Genomic DNA, 22,038 nt, shown 5'->3' on the forward strand with positions numbered 1-22,038 from the left:
TTCTGGGACCCCAGTATTACGGTGAGCCACTCAATTAACTCTCCCTATATTAAATTTGGCCCCCACAGTTTACCCAACTGGTAAATGTCTGATGAATGATTTGAAGCTAGGTCTTCCTGACTCTTAAGTCCAACACTTATATGTCCTTATAATTATTTGTTAGGAAGCCAAGAACATATGTAAGTATGTACAAATAAATAATAGACAATTAAATGGAAGGTAGTTGGGGGGGATCAGGAAATGTTTGATATAGATGATCTTGCTAGTTTCCTAGTAAAATGAAAGGTGTTGGGTAGGAGTGGAAGATATTGAGAACAACTCCTTGAGGAAGGACTGAGAATGACCTGGGAGCTAGCATGGAAGCTAGCAATCACCAGCTTGACCTGGCTTGCTAGATAAATTTTGATGAGATGAACTTCAGAGGAGAGGTTGCTAAGTGATGGCCTCCAAGAGTAGCTATGGGGAAGCAAAGTATAGGGGAGGGAGCTTTATTGAATGGCTGGTGGCCAGGTGGTATTATGTGATGTTTATTGGGACATTCACATTTTTGTAAATATTTATCCATTTCATTCACTGTCAGATTTATTGGTATATAATTGGGCAAAATAAGTTCATCCTGTTTACATTCACAGTAATCATTACTTAACTGTATTTTCTTCCATCTTATTTTTTTCCCTATTTATATTTCTCTTTCTCTCTCCTTTCACCTGTGTCTACTTAAAAGTGTTTTGCTTCTGACCATTGTCTTCCTCAACCTACCCTACCTTCCTACTTCTCTTTAGGGTAAGATAGATTTCTGTACTCAACTGAGTGTATTATTTCTGTCAACCAGTTCTGAAGAAAATAAGGTTCAAGTATTGCCTACTACTTTCCCATCTTCCTCCTCGACTATGAAAGCTTTTTGCACTTCTGTTATGTGAGATAATTTGCCTCATTCTCCTTTTCCTTTTCTTCTGCCAGTGTATTCTTATTTCTCACCCTTAATTTTGTTTTTTATATTCTCTCATAGTCAACTCACTGCCATGCCATCTGTCTATATAGGCTTCTTTTTTTTTTATAATCAACATCTTTATTTGAAGTTTTGAATTCCAAATTCTATTCCTTTCCCCAAGGTAGTAAGCATTCAGATGTAGTTTATACATGTGCAGTTATGTACCATGTTAGCCATTTTGTATAAGAAAAATTGAATAAAAGAGAAAATGAAAGTGAAAAATAGCATGCTTCAGTCTTTTTCAGTCAATATTAGTTCTTTCTTTGGAGGTGGATAGTATGCTTCATCATTAGTCCTTTGGGATTATCTTGGATTATTGTATTGCTCAGAATAATTAAGTCATTCACAGTTCTTCATCCAACAATATTGCTGTAACTGTGCATCATGTTCCCCTGGTTCTGCTTACTTCAGTACACATCAGTTCATACAAGCCTTTCCAGGTCTTTCTGAAATCATCCTGCTTGTTATTTCTTATAACACAATAATATTCCTTCACCATCATATACCACAGCTATTTAGCCATTCCCCAGTTGATGGGCATTCCTTTGATTTCCAATTCTTAGCTACCACAAAAAGAGCTGCTATAAAATATTTTTTGTACACATAGGTCTTTTTCTCTTTTGGGAGATGTCTTTGAAGGCAGGAGTTGAGGAGGAAAGAAAGATTGTGAGGTAATTTTTTTGGTTTTTGAGAAAGGAAGGGGAATGGTCTGACTGACAGACCGCTCCTTCTGAGTCTCTTTATATCCCTGAAGGCTCTGTCCAGTGGTCTCTTATATTTAGCCTCTTTGTTATTCAGCTTGGTGATCTCATGCACTTTGATCATATCTCTATGTAGATGATTCCCACATCAATATAGCTAGCCTTATTCTCTCCACCGAGCTATAGTCAATTGCCTCTTGGACCACTTGAGCTGAATGTGTGTAGGCACTTTAAACTTAGCAGGTCCAAAATAGAACACATTATTTTTACCTCTAAATTGGTCCTTCTTCCCAGTTTCCCTGTTTATTTACCAGGGTTGCCACCATTCTTCCATTTACCCAGCTAGCAACCTCAGTGTCATTATTAGCTACCGCACTCTTCATTCCATTTATCTAACCCATTAAAAGATCTTGTTGCTTCTACTTTTATATCTCACTTTTCCATCACCATCTCTCCACTTAAAGAGTCATAACCCTAGTTCGGGTACTCATTACCTATCACCTGCCTGTTTCAGTCCCCCCTGTAAGGGGCTAAAATTCTGGCTAGTCTGTCTAAAATATCTAGAGTGGTCGCCAATAAATTATAAGCTTTAGCAAGATTTAGACTTTTAAGCATTTATTAAGGAGAATAAGAATTTGGTAAAGAGAGAAAGGCCTAGATTCATCTATCTATTAAAGGGAGAGCACATTTCTAGCTCCCTTCTCCACCTGAGTCTTGAGGAAAGAGAGTAAGAGAGCCAGCCTCACCCCCTCTTCCTCCCACAAGCAAACGTCACTTCCTGACACCAAAGAAAAGCTGCATGGCCTTGCCCTCAGAGGCCTTCTTCTCGTGGTGGAGCTTTCCTACAGTAAGTCTCCAGCAGGTGGTATCATTCCACTTGTTACACCCTGAAATACCAGTCTGATAAGAGCTTCCTATACAGAAACTGATTTTTTTAACTGAATGGTTTGTGGCTACTTTTTTATCTCAAAAGATCTTAAAATTAACTTCACTGTTTTTAAATCTCATATTTTCTCTACTTGGAGAGTTCTTCCTTCAGTTTCTGGGTGGAGAAACACATTTGGAAATAGGCTAGTTTCTGTGTGTAGGGCTTAGCATATACCATCTTGTTGAAGGAGAATGGGATAGGATTTATATGAATTGACACGAAGTAGATGCCTAGTTTCTTAGTGTTTTGGGGTTATTTTTTTGCCCCCAGTGCATACATTTCTCTACAGATTTTTTTTTTTAAACTATTCTTTCTATATAAATTTGCATCTGAAATTGTCTTTGATAAAAATGCAAACTAACCTGGAAGAAATCTAGAGGATAAAACACAATAAAAACAATTTGGTTAAATAAAATAATCCAGTAAACCTTATTTCAGACAAAAGATTTTAATTTTTTCAAAGTAAGACTTTTAAATGAAAGAATTAATTTACACATGTTATCAGTTATATTTCTTTTCCAGTTTAGGTGTTACATGAATTTGCCAAAGCTGGCATTTTACATAGCTTAAACTGTTTGAAGTTTCTATAGTAGTTTTTATTTCTCTTACAGTTTTTATATCTTCTAAGACATGAAAATTGCTATTTTTAATAGAATTTTATTTTTCCAAAATATGTAAAAACAAAATTTTAACATCAATTTTTTAAACACTTTGTGTTCCAACTTCTCTCCCCCCCTCCATTCACAGCCCCCCCCCCCAAGAACTCAAGCAATTCAAAATAAGTTATACATGAGTAGCCATGGAAAAATTCCCATATTAGCTAGTTGTGAGAGAAAACAGTCAAAAAAACCCAAAACTTCAGAATAAGAAATTGTCGAAGAGGAAAAGAAAAATAAATTTTAAAATGTGTTTCCATCAGTTCTTTCTTTGCAGATGGGCTGCAATCTTCATAGGTCCTTCAGGGTTATATTGGATCATTGCTTTGCTAAAAATAACCACATGCTTCCCGGCAGATCACCCCCCACTATTGCTGTTATTTTGTATACAGTACATTTCACTCTGCTTCAGTTCATGTAGGTCTTTCCAGTTTTTTCTGATAGTATCCTGTTATCATAACCGGTATATAGTACCTTAAGCTTGACAGAGAATTTTCTTCATAAAAGCCCAGCAAAGTAGGTACCATATGTTTTGCCATTATAATCAATCATCATAACTATTTCCCTCCATCCCACTCCCTTCCCATGACATTTACTATATCTTCTTTTTACCTATTCCTCCTCAGAAGTGTTTTACTTCTGACTATCCTCTCCTTCATTCTGCACTCTCTTTTTTCACCCTTCCTTCCTTATCTTCTTCCTCATCTGTTTTCCTGCAGGGTTAAATAGATTTCTCCTTCCAAGTGGGTATGAAAGCTATCCCCTCTATGAGCCCACTCCATTGAGATCAGGGTCCCTGAGCTAATTCTTTGTTCTAAATTGTTCTTCCTCCCTCCCTCCTCAACCCTCCCTATGAGATCAAGCGATTCAATATGTCATACTGGTGCAGTAATACAGAACATCTTCATCTTCCTTGAAAGTGTTTTGCTTGTTACTGCTCTCTCTCTCAATCTGCCCTTTCCTCCTTCCCCTCTTTCCCCCTCCCCTTTTCTCCCTCCCCCCCCCCAGGGCAAAACTATATTACTATACCTACTTGAGTATGTATTAGTCCTTCTTTGAGCCAATTCTGATGATATTAAGGTTCACTCACTCTCCAATTCCTTCTCCCTCTTCCACGGTCCTCCATAAGCTTTTTTCTTGTTTCCTTCATGTGAACTACCTCTCTCCTCCCTCCCCCCAGTTTATTCCTCCTACACCTCAACCCTGTTTTAATGATGCCATCATGGATTAGTTAGATGGCACAGTGGACAAAGCACCAGCCCTGGACCCAGGAGGCCCCAAGCCCAAATCCAGCCCCAGACATAAGATACCCCACTCTGTCTGCCCTACAAAGAACAAAACAAATGCTTTACAGATATAATCCCTTCATATTCAGTTCAGCCCTGTCTTCTGTGAATTGCATACTGAGATAGTTCTTATGATTTCAAAGTATTATCTTCCCATATAGGAATGTTAACAGTTTGATCTTTTAATATCCCTCATGAAGTCTTTTTCCTGTTTACCTTTTTATGCTTCTCCAGGGTCTTGTATTTGAAAGTCAATTTTTCTATTCAGTTCAGGTCTTTTCATCACAAATGCTTGAAAGACCTCTTTCTCCTTGAAATCCCATTTTTGCCTCTGAAAGATTATACTCAGTTTTGCTTGGGTACGTGATTTTTGGCTGAAATCCCAGTTCCTTTGCCCTCTGAAATATCATATTCCATACCCTTCGGTCCTTTAATGTAGAAGCTGCTAGATCTTGCTTTATCCTTATTGGAGCTCCACAGTATTTGAATTCCTTTTTTCTAGCTGCTTGCAGTATTTTCTCCTTCACCTGGGAGTTGTGGAATTTGGCTATAATATTCCTGGAGGTTTTCCTTTTGGGATCTCTTTCAGGAGGTGATCAGTGGATTCTTTCAATTTCTATTTTAGCTTCTGCTTCTAGAATATCAGGGCAATTTTCCCTCACAATCTCTTGGAGGATGGTGTCTAAGCTTTTGTTTTGGTCATGGTTTTCAGGTAGTACAATGATTTTCAAATGATCTCTCCTAGATTTATTTTCTACGTCAGCTGTTTTTCCAACAAGATATTTCACATTGCCCTCTGTTTTGTCATTCAGTTGGATTTGCTTTACTGTGTCTTGGTTTCTCATGAGGTCACTAGCTTCCATTTGTTCAATCCTAATTCTTAGGCAGTTATTTTCATCAGTTTTTTAATCTCCTTTTCCATTTGGCTTTTCAAACTGTTGACTTTTTTCTCATGACTCTCCTGCATCACTCTCATTTCCCTTTCCATTCTTTCTTCCTTTTCTCTACATCTTCTTTCTATTTCTCCTACTTTCTCTTCAAAGTCCCTTTTGAGAGCTTCCATGGCCTGAGATCAGTTCATATTTTTCTTGGAAGCTTTGGATGTTGGAGCTTTGGCCCTGTTATTATCTTCTTCTGAGGTTGTATTGTGATCTACCTTACCCCCAAAGAAGTTTTCGATGGTCTTCTGCTTTCTCTGCCTACTCATCTTGGCTTACTATTTCTTGGCTTTTAACTCCTTCTTAAAGTGTGGCTCTGCTTCCAGGACACACTGTTCAAGCTACATCGTGGCCCGCGGGATGGTTGGGCTTCTTCTCAGCCTGCCTGGCCTTGCTTTCATTTGATTTTAACTCTCCATTGGGGGGTGGGGGGGGCTGCTTCTAGGCTCCACTGCTGTTCTCAGCTTCAGAGGGTCCCAGGTGTTTGGGGTTGAGATGGGGCAGGTTTTAATCTCACCTGGCCTGTTCTCAGGTCCGGAGATAACTTCAGGCCTATTTACTAAGAAACCAACCAGCAAAGCTTTCTGTGGTGTGGTTCTCAGCTTCTGATCTTACTGCTCCCCTGCTCCCCTCCCCCACCTGGGCCTTCAGCCGCTCAGGATTTCTTCCTGGTTGCCCGCTGGGGTGGGACAGTCGAATCCTTCCCCCCAGTCCACTGGTACCCCTGCACTTACCCCCCAGGCCAGCCATTCAGCCTGGCTGTGCACTTGGTTCCCGAATTGCTATTTTTTAAAGGAGTGTTTAAACAGAACTTAGTTAGGATTTTTATGAAATATTATGTTATTTTACGGAATAGGGAAAACCTTAAGGTTTTTTAGATTTCAATTATAAAATATTTCACTAAAAGTTTAAAAAAAAATAAAACCCAGGACTAATGCAGAAATAGGATTAATGTTATTATGTATATATATATATGTGTGTGTGTGTGTATAGATATAGATATATATATATGTACATGTATATAGATATATAGATATAACCTATATCAGATTACCTGCTGTCTAGGGGAGGGGGGAGGGAGGGGGAGAGGGAGAAAAATCTGAAATTGTAAAGCTTGTATAAACAAAAGTTGAGAACTATCTTTACATGTAACGGAAAAAATAAAATACCTTATATGTTTAAAAAAAAACAAAACACAAAAAAACCCAGGGGCAGATAGGTGGCGCAGTGGATAAAGCACCGGCCCTGGATTCAGGAGAACCTGAGTTCAAATTCAGCCTCAGACACTTGACACTTACTAGCTGTGTGACTCTGGGCAAGTCACTTAACCCTCATTGCCCCACTTAAAAAATTATATAAAAAGGGCAGCTAGGTGGCACAGTGGATAGAGCACCGACCCTGGATTTAGGAGGACCTGAGTTCAAATGCAGCCTCAGACACTTGCTAGTAGCTGTGTGACCCTGGGCAAGTCACTTAACCTCCATTGCCCTTAAAAAAGGGGGGGGAGAAAAAGTGCATGTATATTAAAGCAAAGATTTATAAAACAACAACAACAACAAACCCCATTTGCCAGGGCAGCTAGGTGGCAAAAGCACTGGCCCTGGATTCAGGAGGACCTGAGTCAAGTCTGGCTTCAGACACTTGACACTAGTAGCTGTGTGACCCTGGGCAAGTCACTTAACCCTCGTTGCCCTGCCCCCCCCCCCCAATTTTTTTTTAAATTTTTTAATTAAATTTTTTTCCAGAAATATGAGTGTAAAATTGCAGTTGTTCAGCTAGGGGGAGCGATATCTATGTCTGCAACAAGTCACAATTTTGATTTTCACTCTGGCTCTACTAGACACAAAGAAGCTCCATTTAAAAAAAGAGCTGGGAGGCAGCTAGGTGGTGCAGTGGATAAAGCACTGTCCTTGGATGCAGGAGGACCTGAGTTCAAATCCGGTATCAGACACTTGATACTAGCTGTGTGACCCTGGGCAAGTCACTTTAATCCTCACTGCCCCTGTTAAAAAAAACGAGAGAGAGAAACATTAAAAAAGAGCTGGTAAGAAAAAGTAGCCAACTACTAGTTACCTGAAAAGCTCATACTAATCATTTGGTTTTGCCCACAAACCTTTTACTAGGGCAGTAAGTAGCAAAAAATTGATTGAGTTTCATATTTTTGCTGCACACTGCAAAGGTTTGTATAAGACATGAAAAGACCAAATAGTAGGAGATTGTAGTTGGGAAAGGAAGCAGAGCAGAAGGCTTGGATTATTCACAAAATGGGGGAGCAATTTATGGAAGAGTAATCAAAACACAACACCAAATCTACAATTCTCTAGGTTACATTGTCCTAATTCAGTTAAATTCAACGTACACTTATGTGCCTACTTAATCTTGGATACTGGACTAATAATCACTAATGATAGACATACAGTCAGTTCTCAAATTTCATAGGGTAGAAGGGGAGGGGGGGGATATTATGTTCCTAGAAAATGATGTGAAAGTCAAAAGCGCAAATGTAACAAAACATTGATTCTGATGATACATACTTTTTCTAATACAGTAACCATGAAATAACCCATAAAATGCAATACACAATAAAATTGATGACAAGCAAAACATTTTTTCTTGCTAGTAATTACCTACATTCTGTGATGATTTATGCTAACATCTCAATTTTAAAAATTTATTTCAGACTATGCTCCCTTTTCATAAAATACGAAATATACATTAGCATAAAATACTGTATAACAAATAAAATCTTTAAAACCTTTTTAACCCTGAGTCTTACCTTACAGTGTGTCAGATGGTGGTATGAAGGCATTGTACTTGTATATTATATTGCTGTAAACCTTTCTAACTTCTCCACCCTCTGAAAACCAAGGAGTTTAGTCTCACTGCTGTTAGAAGGTACCAAGACACACCTCTGTCACTGTCCTTCATGGCTGGTGGATGACATTGGAGATCATGTAGGAGGCACTAGCTTGAAATAATCTATCAGCGACATCTACTTTGTGTACTATTTGAAATCCTTAAGGGTCTCAGAGTGTGGGAGCATAGCAAAGGCAACCTTGAGGTTACAATCTAGCCAGCTGGTTGGTTATGCCAAGCCACCTTTCAAACTTGGAAACTGACACAGTCATTTTTTTCTGTACTGTGTTCAGCCATGAATATGTGCACTTGCCAACAGAAAAGTGCAAAATGAGGTTACACAAATCACACAAATGCTTGAAATTGTAAAATTTAAACATTTGAATATTGAAAATTGATTACAGTCAATTGAAGTCAAACTTCAAGGAGTTTAACTCTGTTTATTTCTATTCATTTCTAAAATAAATATGGCCACTTCATTGAGTAAGTGGGAGTAAGATTTTGCTGGGTGAATATTTTTGTTATTGAGTATAAATTGTGATATTAAAAGTTTGGAAGAGACCATCATTGTTATCTATTCTCTCCTTTTGTTCAGTCTCTTTATCAGTAGTTGTAGTTGATCGGAAATACTCCAAGCTAGACCTGAACAAGAATGTCTTCTACAGCTTCTTTAGCAGGTGGTCATCCAGCTTCTCCATTCCCTCTGGTGAGGAGAAATCTATCTCTTTGTAGCGAGTCCATTCTATTTTTTTAAAGCTCCAAGTGTTAGGAAATTTTTCCTTATGTAGATCTCAAATCTTTGACACTTGGGCAGTGACATTTTTAGTGATACTCAGGCCACCTAAGTCGTAGGTAAAAAATAAATTTGCCTTTGAATACAGAATGGTACTGTGCAAAGAGTGGTATATTTGAAATCAGAAGACTTCAGATTGTCCATTTGTATGACTCTGGGCAGATAATCTTGACTTTCCCTTCTTATCACTCTAAGCTCTTGAAATAGAGGTAGCTTCTACAACTATTCATATCCTATTTTTCCTTTGTTTTTAACATTGAAATATTTAATGTGAGTTGTCGGTTTCCTCTAAAGAAAAAATTGGTAATATAGCAGGATGCTTCTACAAATGACTGACCTCCGATCTGCTTTATCCATCCATTTTTGTTCTCCCTCTTAAACCAAACAAGCCAAGTACACCTGCCACTGTTTTTTATAAATACAGTAAATATAATTAACTATAACATGATAAAGGTTTTTAGTTTCTTGTTGGATTAGATTGTGCTTTCATTGGTATAAAGAATTCTAGTGAGGAAACTCCTTCCACTGATGCAGATTGTTGCATTCTCTGCAATATATAACTTAGTTATCTGGGGCATTGGAGATTTGAAATTTTTGCATAGATGGCAATGTACTCCTTGTGTGTTCTGAACAGAAGTTGTTTTCTGTCCTAAGAAAAGGTAGGTTTACTTCTGTGCTTACTGTTGACTACTGAGTTAACTGTTACCCCAGTCATGATGTAAGAAATGATGAAATAATATTTCAGCACAGGAAACTAGTAAGTCAGCCTTTCATACACTTTTCAAAATGAAGTATAAAACAACAGTTGCTATTAAAGAACATTATTTTGTAAATCTCATTATTTTAAAAGATTATATAATATATTTTGCCCAATATGATGACTTAATTTTATTTAAAAACCAACCACATTTATTGTGACTTTTAATTAAGAATGTCATTAAGAAACCACTGGTAAAGTTTTAAGCTACCTGTTCACAATTTGTTGGGCCAAAAGAAAAAAAAAGTAAAATACCATATACAAATGTGTGACATTTGCTACCACATTCTTAGATAAATGATGTTTAGGTTATCTGAATGACTCAGTGGCTTTGGAAGTCACTGTTATTTCTGGCCTTTCCCCTTGATTTTTAAGGTACCTATTCCAGAAGCTAAAGCAGTGGTACCAGACCAGAGTTAAGCTAGCCTAGGCTACAGAAAACCCTCCTTTTGGTGTGCTTTGATAGTCTCCTACCTTTTTGGGGGGAGGGTGGGGGAGCATCCTAGCCATCATGCTGCATTAAAATACTATTCTTTAAACTTAGTCATGTAGTGAGTAATGCTGTGGACATCTTCAGAGACAAAGTTGATGAATTAGTACTGTTCAGGAAAGCCTGGATTTGAGCTTACTTTAACAAAAATAAGAATTAAGTTATTTGATAATATTTTGGCAGGGGACTAATACAGTTTGATTCCAGGATTTCAGCTTGCCAGAGAACAAAAATTCCTTGCTGGTTCAGGACAAATATTCCTGTCTATAACAGCTGCTAGAACCTCTTTGATATGTTAGTTATTATGTGCCACAAGCTTTTGTTGATATCTGGGCAGCTCTATTTAAAGAAGAAGTAACCTTTTACTGTTAAGTTCAAATCAGGGTGTATTGACATTATCTGAGCTGCCTCAAGTATCTCCTTTCTCCTCTCAGCCAGAAAGTATTAACTTTCTGGATAAAATGTGAGTTATATCAGAGCAAGTAGAGTTACTTGAACATTCAAGTTCTATGGAGTTAGACTACCTAGTGAAAAGGAAATTAACTCTATATTTATTTCTATCTACCTGTACTTTTAAATGAGTGAGCAGCATTATCCTATAGATTGATAATTTGACAAGCTTGGAAATTTTTTTAAATGGCAAATGTTATATTAAGTTATAACTAATAAGACATCTTAGTCTAAAAATCCAGAGGGTCTTCATCTCTTTATACATTATTACAGATTATATGTGCTCATATGCTAGAGATAACGAGCTGGCACAGTGAGTAGAACACTGTACTTGGAGTTGGGAAGTGCTGAGTTCATAGTTATCCTCAAACACCTACCAGTTCTGTGACCCTGGGCAAGATACTTTACCTCTGCCTCAGTTCCTTCATCTGTAAAATGGGGATAATAACAGCATCTACCTCCTAGGGTTGTTATAAATCTCAAATGAGATAATGTAGGTAAAGCACCTTGCAAACCTTAAAGCACTATATAAATGCTGACTATCATCGTCCTCACCATCTCATTATCATTGATGATTCATTTTTCTCTCTGGTGACTGTAAATTTTGAACCATAAACCTGTTTCTTTCTTTCTTTTCTTTTCTTTTCTTTTTTTTTTTTTTGGCAGGGCAATGAGGGTTAAGTGACTTGCCCAGGATCACACAGCTAGTAAGTGTCAAGTGTCTGAGGCCAGATTTGAACTCAGGTCCTCCTGAATCCAGGGCCAGTGCTTTATCCACTGTGCCACCTAGCTGCCCCCTACCTGTTTCTTTTAAGATGAATTTTCAGCTTATATGTTTTCAAATAATTGAAGTCTTAACCAAAAATTAATGCTTTCTGATGTTTTGGATTAAATAAAATATTAGCTGCCCAGCTAATAGTGTTGGATATTAACTGACTTAAGCATATTGTTCACCACCACCACCATCATCATCATTGCTGGCTAGTGTTAACTATGAACTAGGTACTGTGCTTAGCACTTTACAAATATTGTCTCATTTGATCCTCACAAAAACCCTGTGAAGGTAGATGCTATTATCTCCTTTTACAGTTGAGGAAACTGAGACAAACAGGTTTAGTGACTTACCCAAGGTCACATGGCTAGTAAGCATTTATGAAGCTAGATTTGAATTCAGGTCTTCATTACTCTAGGCTCAGGGCTCAATCTACTGTGCACCTCCCTGCCTACTGACATAACTCATATTTATATGTTTTAAGGTTTGCAGAACACTTCCAAAAATCAACCCTGAGAGATAGGTATTTCAAATATTATTGACCCCATCATATTTCAGAAAATTGAGGCTCACAGTGGTCAAATTATTTGGTTAAGGTCACATGAACTAATATTAGAACCACACAATTTTTAGAGGGGGGGTGGTCTGATTTGTGATTCTATTAGTATGGGGAACTAAACTTTTTCCACCTGTGCAGATCATCAGTTGTTCTGTAATTTAGTTTCAGAGAGTTCTCTGGAGCGTTAAAAGGTTGTGACTTGCCAGTGGTCACACAAATAGAATGTTTAAGAAGCAAGATTTAAGCCCAGGTCTTCCTGACTCCAAGGTGGCCTCTCCACTCTGTGGTGCTATCTTTCAGACATAAATAAGTTGGTGCACAAATAACATTCTCTCTCCCCCCTTCTCCAATTAAGTTGAGAAACATTTGGTTTTTATTATCCAAGGCAGGTAATGCTATTTATTTTTCCTGCTTAGTGTATGTTTTATTGTTTTCTAAAAACATAGTGTAATGAAGAGGTTTTACTGTGCTTTAAAAAAATTAGACATCTTTGTGGGTAAATAGGTTTTAATAGACTTCAGTCAAATTTTGCTCAGGAAATATTTTGGTGATTAAAATTTTTTAACATATAGCATGTAGGAAAATAATTGTTAAATATTAATGATGAATTACTCTCATTTAATTACCCCTTGTGTTTAAAAGTATCTAAATTTACAACTAAAATTTATTATCCACTTTCATTTGTATCTCTCCTAGTTCCTTTACATAGTACATTGCATTTTTAGGCATTTAATAATGCTTACTGTATAATGTATTTTCTAGGAAACCAGAGTCCTATAACTATTATTTTAGTTTAATTTCTATTTTTGTCTTATAAATTTCAGTATAATTTTTTCCACAACACTAGGGGGCACTATTGAATTATGAATTTAAGATAGAACTACTCTTTATGCATATTAGATACTGGGTGGATTTTAATTTATTTTAAAATTCTTTTTAAAATCCAAAATGTCTTAGTTATGGTGTAGCAGCAGAAATGGGGGAAATGTCCAGTCAGTTTTAATGATTATGAATTAGGTTCAGGTATATAATCAATGTGCCAAGGATTTTGCTAGGCCTGGGACTACAGGGATAAAAATGAAACTGCATAAGTATAGATATATATAGTAATTAGATAAAACTGAAACAGTTCATTGTACTTATAACATGTTTTTAGATCAATCTTCTTGTTTACAAGACTGAATAAAAGTAAAGGCACATAAAAGTCAAATGTCTTACAGAAATAAGTTCTATTTAGAAGCTTCACAGAAAGTATTAAAATGAAAGAATGGGGGGCAGCTAGGTGGCGCAGTGGATAAAGCACTGGCCCTGGATTCAGGAGGACCTGAGTTCAAAGCCGGCCTCAGACACTTAACACTTACTAGCTGTGTGACCCTGGGCAAGTCACTTAATCCCCATTGCCTCTCAAAAAAAAAAAATGAAAGAATGATGGTAAACTTACAAAATATCTGAAGAAGTCAACGATGTGCTCAGTTCTCTCCCAAACATATGCTGATTGACTTCTAATTCTAAAATTCGATTTTTAATTATTGTATTCACTGTATCTTAGACCCTCTGTTATTTCCTAAACGGAATAGCAGTCTGGTAGGGAGGAATAAAGGTCAAACAGTACATGAAATATGTACTAACTGTTAGGAAAGTTCACTGGAGGGAAGGTTTGCTTTTAGCTGGAGCAGCCACAGTGCAAGGAAATGTGAAGAAGGAATTCCCTGAGTTGGACTGTTGAAATATAAGTAGGATATTATTTGGGCAGAGCAAAGTTGGAAAGAATGCTTTAGGTAGAGTGTGCAAATGAAAAACTTTGAATTCAAACATTTTGTCAAATGATATAAATATCAAGCTAAGAAGGAATTGGGGATATTTATTTGGGATAGATCAAAAGGTTTTTGATTAGAGAAAAATGTATGTTCTACTCTTTCAATAGACATTTTAATTTAACAAACATTTGTTAAATGCTTACTTTATCAAGGTACCATAGAATGCAAGTATCCTACCAGCCAGGAAACAAATATAAAAACGACAGCCCCTGCCTTGGAGAAACCTGTCTGTGGGGGCCATGGAAAAGTGGTGGAAAAGACAAGTATAGTACAGGGTGGCAGGCTGAGATGGTGGCCATGTTCTAGGATAAGTTTAGGACAGAAATGCCTTCATCTGGAAATCTGGGCACAGCTTCACAGGTTGGCACCTGATTGATTGAAGTTCATTGTGAGTCAACATTGTGATTAGTGGCAGCCAAAAAAGCTTCATTTGATCTTGGGAAGCATTCAGGAATAAGGAGATGGCAGCCATTCTACACTTTTGGGGGGACATTGTGTTAATTCCTGGCATGATAGATTAAGGACATTGTTAAATGGGAGTGTTTCAGAGGAGAGCAGCCAAAATAGTCAGTAGTCAGTAAACATTTTTTAAGGGCTCATTGTATGTCAGGCACTGTGCTAACTGTTAGAGATAAAAAGAAAGGCAAAAGACACCTTGCCCTCAAGATGTTCAAAGACAATTCAAAATCCAGAGAAGTGTAGTCTGGTAGGAAATGATAAGGTCTGCCCTGGGTTCCCTCTTTAAATGGAAGACTATCCACCTTTTCAATTAGAGGCAGGGAGGGGAGGACTCCAGGGGCAGGCAGTACTGAGAAGTGAGTTTCAGACTTGATGTGATCTTATAGAATTAGAAGTCTCTGGAGACTGTGATCAAATCCAGGAGTGCAGTCAGGTAGGGATTTGGTGGGGAAAGACCTTGAATCCATGTCATATAAAGATTGGTTGAAGGAACTGGAAATACTTATGTTAGAGAAGAAAGACTTGAGAGGAGGTAGGATCAGGGGAGGGAGAGTTTGAGATAGATGTTAAGTATTTGAAGGAAGTTCCTGTGCACGGGGATTAGATAAAGCTTGATTTGTTTGGCCCCAGAGGGCAGAACCAGAAATAGTTGGTACAAATTTCAAAGAAGTAAATTTAGGTTCGCTATCAGGGGAAAATACTTAATAATTAAAGCTTTATGAAATGACCATATCAGATCTAGAATTTCCCTCAGCCTCCTTATTTTACAGATGGTGAAAATGAGACCCAGGGAGATTAAGTGGCTTGGATTAAGGCAATAAACATCAGAGGTGGAGATTTTGCCTAAATCTTCCAACTCCTGAGCCTCCCGCTTTGGGCTTCCTTGGAAGGTGGTGGTTTTCCCCTTCCTTGGAGTCATTAAAACAGATCTTGTTTGACCTCATGACACATGTTTGTAGTGAGAGTTTCTCTTATCTATGCATTGTACATGATGACTGCAGAGGTCTCTTCCAACTCAAATGTTGTGATTCTCCTGTTCTGTGGGACTGGGGGTGCAGATAGAAAAGTGCATCCTAGACTTAGATATGATATATACAAATGCCAGAGCAGGAGATGGTTTGTTGAATATGGAATGAGTAGTACTGCATTTTGGGTGGAATATACAGTGTGTGAAGGAAAGTAACATGAAAGCTGGAAATATGGGATGGGCCAGATGACTCAGGGCCTCCCAATTTCAGGCTGACAGAATTTTATTTTTATCCCACAAGTACTAGAGAGCCACAGAAGGTGTTTGTCCCTGGGAGTGAGGTGGTAGGACCTATGTGTTAGAATATTTGTGTCAATAATGGACTGACAAGGAGAGAGACTGAAGAGACACGGAGACCAGTTTAGATTGCTTTATCATTGTCTTAAAAAGTGATGAAGCGGGGCAGCGAGGTGGTCCAGTGGATAGAGCACTGGCCCTGGATTCAGGAGTACCTGAGTTCAAATCCAGCCTCAGACACTTTACACTTACTAGCTGTGTGACCCTGGGCAAGTCACTTAACCCCAAATGCCTCACCAAAAAAAAAAAAAAAGTGATGAAGCCTTCAAGTTCGGCTTGTGTGTGGTTAAATGAAGAGAAATATATGAATTTCATAGATTTTATGAAGGAAAAATTGATGGAATCTCACAACTGATTAGATATGGGGAATGAAATGGAAGAATCAGGAATGATGCCAAGATTTTTGAGCCTCAGTGACAGGTGAAATGATAGTTCCTAAAAATAGGAATTTGGGATTAAGAGGATGAGGTTTAGTTTAAAGGGTTGTGTGTACAACAGTGATTCATTGACTTTGATGTGCCAGTCCAAGGTAGAGATGTACAACAGGCAGTTAGTTGGAAAAGCAGGACTGGAGATGAGGGGAAAAGATTAAAGTTGGATATATTGATTTGAGAGAGATAGTGATGAAATTGTAAATATGGAAATTGGTCAAAGTCTTGGAGAACACTCACAATTAGAGGTTGGAAGGAGGAAGAACCACTTAATAAAGAGACAGAGGAGTGGTCAGTTAGGATGAAAATCAGGACAAAACATCGTCGTTGTAGCCAGGGTAATTTTGGGATATATATTGTCGTAATCTTTTTGCTAATCTCTTACTTGACATTTTTGACATTTATATTTCTTTAGTGGTAGTGGTCTATAATTCTTTGCTTTATCTTTTTTGTAACTATTATTTTGGTATCAGGACTATATTTGTTTCATAAAAAGAATTTGATGTGTTTTCTTTCTCATTTTCTTAGGATAATCTGTGTAGTATGTTGCTTGTTGTCATTGTTCAGTTCTTTCATTCATACCAGACTTGGTGTGTGTGACTCCATTTGGGATTTTTTGGCAAAGATACTGGAGTAGTTTGTCATTTCCTTCTCTGGTTCATTTTACAGATGAGGAAACTGAAGGAAACAGGGTTAAGTGACTTGCCCAGAGTCACACAGTAAAATGTGTTTGTAAGTAAGGGTCTGAGGTTGGATTTCAACTCAGGACTCCCTGACTGAAGACCCAGTGCTCTATCCATTGTGCCACCCAGCTGCACTTTGTGTAGCATAGGCATTAATTACTGTTTAAACATTTGTTTTTGTTTGTTTTGTTTGGCAGAGCAATGAGGGTTAAGTGACTTGCCCAAGGTCACATAGCTAGTAAGTATCAAGTGTTTGAGGTTAGATTTTAACTCAGGTCCTCCTGAATCCAAGGTCAGTGCTTTAACTTGCACCACCTAGCTGCCCCCTGTTTAAACATTTGTTAGAATTCTCCTGTAAATCCGTCTGGACCAGAACCTGATCTCTCATTCTCTACTCCTACCTCCATTCCCCACCTACCAGATCCTTTATACATAGTTCAGTTTCATTTTCTGAGATTGGATTGCTTAAGATTTCTATTCCATGTTCTGTTAATTAGGATATTAATTAGGTTATTTTATATTTCTGTCATGCCACAAAAAGGTCAAGGATGATGATGACTGAATAAAGTCCAATGGGGTTAGTGATTAAATGGTTATAACTTTAGAGATCAGTTTTAAAAATAATGGGGTCACAGCCAAGTTTACAAGGGACTGAGGATTAGATAGAGATAGATTGAGCATATATTACTTACTATATGCCATGCACTGTTCCAGGGTTTGTTTGTTTGTTTTTTGTAACCCTAATACTAGCCTAGACTTTCAATGTACCTCCTAGAAACTCCTACTTCAGTGTTCTCTTGCCCATGGAAATAAATTTTTGTTTAAAACATGAACTCTGAGGTTTAAAAAATTTTTTTAAGTACTTTCCATTGCAGCTATAAGTTATAAACATTATCATTCCCATTTTACAGGTGAGGAAACAAATGTGAAATGACTTATAACTGGTAACTCTCAGAGTAAGGACTTAAAACTTCACACTCCTAGTCCAGGTTTTTTTCCATTGTAACAACTTGCTGCTTGTGCAATTTCTTGCTTTACTCAATATTTAGTGCTTGTTTTTATAACAACAATAATCTGTGTTTTCACTAGCTCTGTAACCTCAGATGAGTTTATTTCATATCTACCCTGCTTATCCACAAGGTTTCTAGGATCATATGAAATAACGTACTATAAAGTGCTTTGAAGCTATAATTTTTTGAATGTTTTTATTGGCGTAATTCTTTACATTAAATGTGTGAAACACTCCTAAGTGCTGCCTGAACAAGATTAAAATGTGATTGGGAAATACTTAACAAAACACATAAAAATATAATAAAACATAGATATATTACATTTAAAAACTAAGTCAGTATGTAGCCTACAGGGATCCTTTTATAACAGTCAGGGTCCTCTGTTTCTATCTTTGTTTGACATTACTGTTTTATATCACCATACTTTCCCCCAGTATCTTCCCCTTTCCTCTCGAACCCCATATAACCCAAAAAAAATTTTTTTTAAAGAAAAAGGAGAGACAATCAATATAAATAGCAATGTATGCACTGAGTAACACTTATGATTTTCCACCTCAAAGGGGTGAGGAGAGGGTGTCTTCTTGTATTTCTTCTTTTAACCTGTGTCTATTCTTTGTAATTTTGTAACACTCTATTTTGATGTATTTTTTGCTTTTATCCCATATAATGTGATAGACATTGTGCATATTATTTTATTCTATCTGCTTCTCTGCATCAGTTTGTCTAGATTCATCAGTCATTATTTCTTATAGCACAGTAACATTCTATTACATTTATGTACCACAGTTTGTTTAATCATTCCTTGGTCAGTGGACACATACTTTGTTTCTAGTTCTTTGGTATCACAAAAAATGCTCCTTATGAATATTTTGATATGGCACTTTCCTTTTTATCAATTACCTTCCGGGGGAATTAGCCTAGTTCTGGAAGTTCTGAATTAAAGGATATGGACATTTTAGTTGCTTTATTTACATAATTGGAAACTGTTTTCCAAAATGGTTGTATTGATTCATAGTTCCATCAATAATGCACTAATGTCCCTATCTTCTCACATATCTTTCAATGCTGACTATAACCTTCTTTTGTTATCATTGCCATTGATCTCTCTTTTTTCTTTCTTTCTTTATTCGTTCCTTCCTTCATCCTTTCCTCCCTCCCTCCTTTCCTTTTTTCCAATACCGAATGGTTTTGATTACTCCTGCTTAATGATAAAATTTTAGACTAACAGTGCTATTCCCCTATTGTCCCCTACCTCTTGTAAAGTTCTCATCTTAAAGGTGTTATCTCTCATACATCAGCTTGTATTTGTTTCATATTTGTTCTGTGAGAATTTAGTCTCTGTCCTTTTTTTTTGTTTTTGTGTTTTTTAGTGAGGCAATTGGGCTTAAGTGACTTGCCCAGAGTCACACAGCTAGTAAGTGTTAAATGTTTGAGGCCGGGTTTGAACTCAGGTACTCCTGACTCCAGGGCTGGTGCTCTATCCACTGCACCACCTAACTGCCCCCTAGTCTCTATATACTTTTATAGGCACATATCTCTCCTGATCAAATGTAAGCTCCTTGAGAGGTAAAGTGATATATTTTCTTTTTATATTTATAGAACCTATCACAGAACCTGCCATACAGAAAGCACTTAATAAATGCATGTTGATTGAAAGACTTACTTTTTATTCAGTTGTGTGACTATGAAAATGTTGTTTTTGAGTCCTTTCAGTCATGTCTGACTCTTTGTGACCCCTTTTGGAGTTTTCTTGACAAAGATACTAGAGTGATTTTTACCATTTCCTTCTCCAGTAAAAATGTATTCTGGTATAAAAGAGCATTTGACAAAGCCTTCCTATCCCCTTTTCAAACTTTCATCACATTGTCTTCACTATGTATTCAGATTGTTCTCATTAAAAATTGTAGAGTCAGAAAACAGGCATATGTGTTAATATTCTTAGTCTTTTGGGGAGGCACTTATATGCATAGAATTAGGTATTTAGTGCTGGAGGGGACCTCAAAGGCTATCCATTTCAACCTCCTCATTTTATAAGTGAGAAAACTGATGCTATATAAGTGACTTTCCCAATATTAATAGCAAAGCTAAGATTTGAATCCAGTTTCGCACACTCCAAGTCCAGTTTTCTTTCCATTGAGCTATGCTGCCTCCTTCTATGTGCTGTATAAAATCAGTCAGTAAGCATTTATTAAGTGCCTGCTATGTGCCAACCATTGTGCTAAGTGCTGTCCTTGAGGAGTTTGACAATCTAATGTGGGAGACAACTTGCAAATACATATGTATAGGCAAACTAAATACAGGATTAATAGGAAATAATCAACAGAGGGAAGACACTGCAACTAAGATCATAAGATCCTAGAATTTTACCATGCTTTTGCTATATTTCCCCTTTACAGATACTTTGAGAAATGGTCCCACATGCCCTCGGAATTATGTTGCCACCAATATAACCTCTAATGTGTATACTTAGTCTAGCACAGTTGCTCTTCACATCTTTCTTTTCTTTGGTGTAGTTTTTGATTATTCATGTAACACATCAGGAAGATAATCTTATGGTTCATGCTTGGGAATTTTGTTTTCTGTGGTAGAAAAAAAAGTTTACAAAAATCTTCCAGTTTTGAACTCCTCTAGTTTTGTCCTTAAATTATCCTTTCACTTTACTTAGTTGGGTCTCATCAAGCTTTCTTTAAACTTGTTTGTCTCTTCACTGTTTCTTGCTGTTTTATGAGGTGATACTGCTCATAATTTTCCACTATTTTCTATATATTCGTATAAATAGTTCTACAATGTAACCCCATTTTTCCTTTGGATACCATGTTTCTGCTTTGCAAGATCCAATATTGCCTTGCTAATGTGGTTCCTAGGCTGTATTGTGTGCGTGTTCGTTCTCTCTCTCTCTCTCTCTCTCTCTCTCTCTCTCTCTCTCTCTCTCTCTCTTTTTGTGGGGCAGTGAGGGTTAACTGACTTGCCCAAGGTCACACAGCTAGTAAGTGTCAAGTGTCTAAGGCCAGATTTGAACTCATGTCCTCCTGAATCCAAGGCCAGTGCTTTATCCACTGTGCCATCTAGCTGCTCCCATATTGCTCTTTTTCTAATGGCATCTACATTTATGTTGTCAGTTCCTTTATCCATTTCTCATTTTTCAGCATCATCAGCTTGTTTAAATAGTTGAGAATGAAATTACTTCAATTGCACCCCACATCTTTTTTCTCCATTTTATTCTTTTTAGTTCTGTATTTTGAAAAAAATTTAACAAGCTAGAGGCCTGACTGTACACAAGATAGATTCCCATATCAGTGGTTTACTGTTAAAATTTTCTTTTTCCAAGAAAGGAGACTTGTTGCTATGTTTAGGTTCATTTTAGTTAAACTTGTTTTCTGAACCATCCTAGTGAGGCAGATGTTCTAATTTTACCTTTTATCAACATTTATTTATAGGAATAATGTATTTGTTGCCTTGGACTTGAAATAATCATACCGCTACTACAGTAAACAGAAGGCTAAGAACTGATGTTGTGGGAAATATGGACCTAATGAACGGGCAGTCAAGCAACATTAACATTGCAGCTACTGCTTCAGAGGTAAGAAATACAATTACTTATCTTCTTAAGGATTTTTATCTCTTTAAGCATTATTATGTTACATATTTAAATAATCTACTGTGCAATTGGATGATCCAAAATTCCAATCCAAAAGGATGTTAGAAGTCATTTAATCCATCTCATACTGAAAACATGAATTAAGTTTATAGTATGACTAACAAATAGTCATCTAACCTCTCTTTAATGTTTTTCTATAATAGGGAGCTCAGTATCTGTCAAATTAGCATGATCATTGGACAGCTCTAATTAGGATTTAAAATTTTCCCTTATAAAATATTGAAATCTACCTTCTTATAATTTCTATTACTAATAATTCTTAAGTAAGTATAAGAAGAATATCAGCCTCAAAGCCCAGCTGCTCATCATTCATTTCATGGGGGGAGGGAGAAGCAACTGCTAAGTAAGGCAATGCCAGCCAGAGTTTTATGCAGAAAGAATTATATTTTATTATATATTATATTATATATATTATATTCTTTGCCCCTCCAGCCTTTCCCTCTAATTGGATGGCTTCTCTCTGAACCTCCATTTAAGAA

The 22,038-nt window shown here is 37.1% G+C and overlaps 1 protein-coding gene across 1 annotated transcript in view; it reads left to right on the top strand.

The window, feature by feature from the left end:
- The window catches only part of RALGPS2 (Ral GEF with PH domain and SH3 binding motif 2), a 240,984-nt gene that overhangs the window by 64,517 nt on the left and 154,429 nt on the right, over nt 1-22,038 (top strand). Inside the window, 1 exon segment of the mRNA XM_044001135.1 lies at nt 21,339-21,481. Within this exon segment, the coding sequence (XP_043857070.1) occupies nt 21,425-21,481 (57 nt within the window). The 5' untranslated portion in view covers nt 21,339-21,424.

Source organism: Dromiciops gliroides, chromosome 4, assembly GCF_019393635.1.
Source record: "Dromiciops gliroides isolate mDroGli1 chromosome 4, mDroGli1.pri, whole genome shotgun sequence".
NCBI lineage: Eukaryota > Metazoa > Chordata > Mammalia > Microbiotheria > Microbiotheriidae > Dromiciops > Dromiciops gliroides.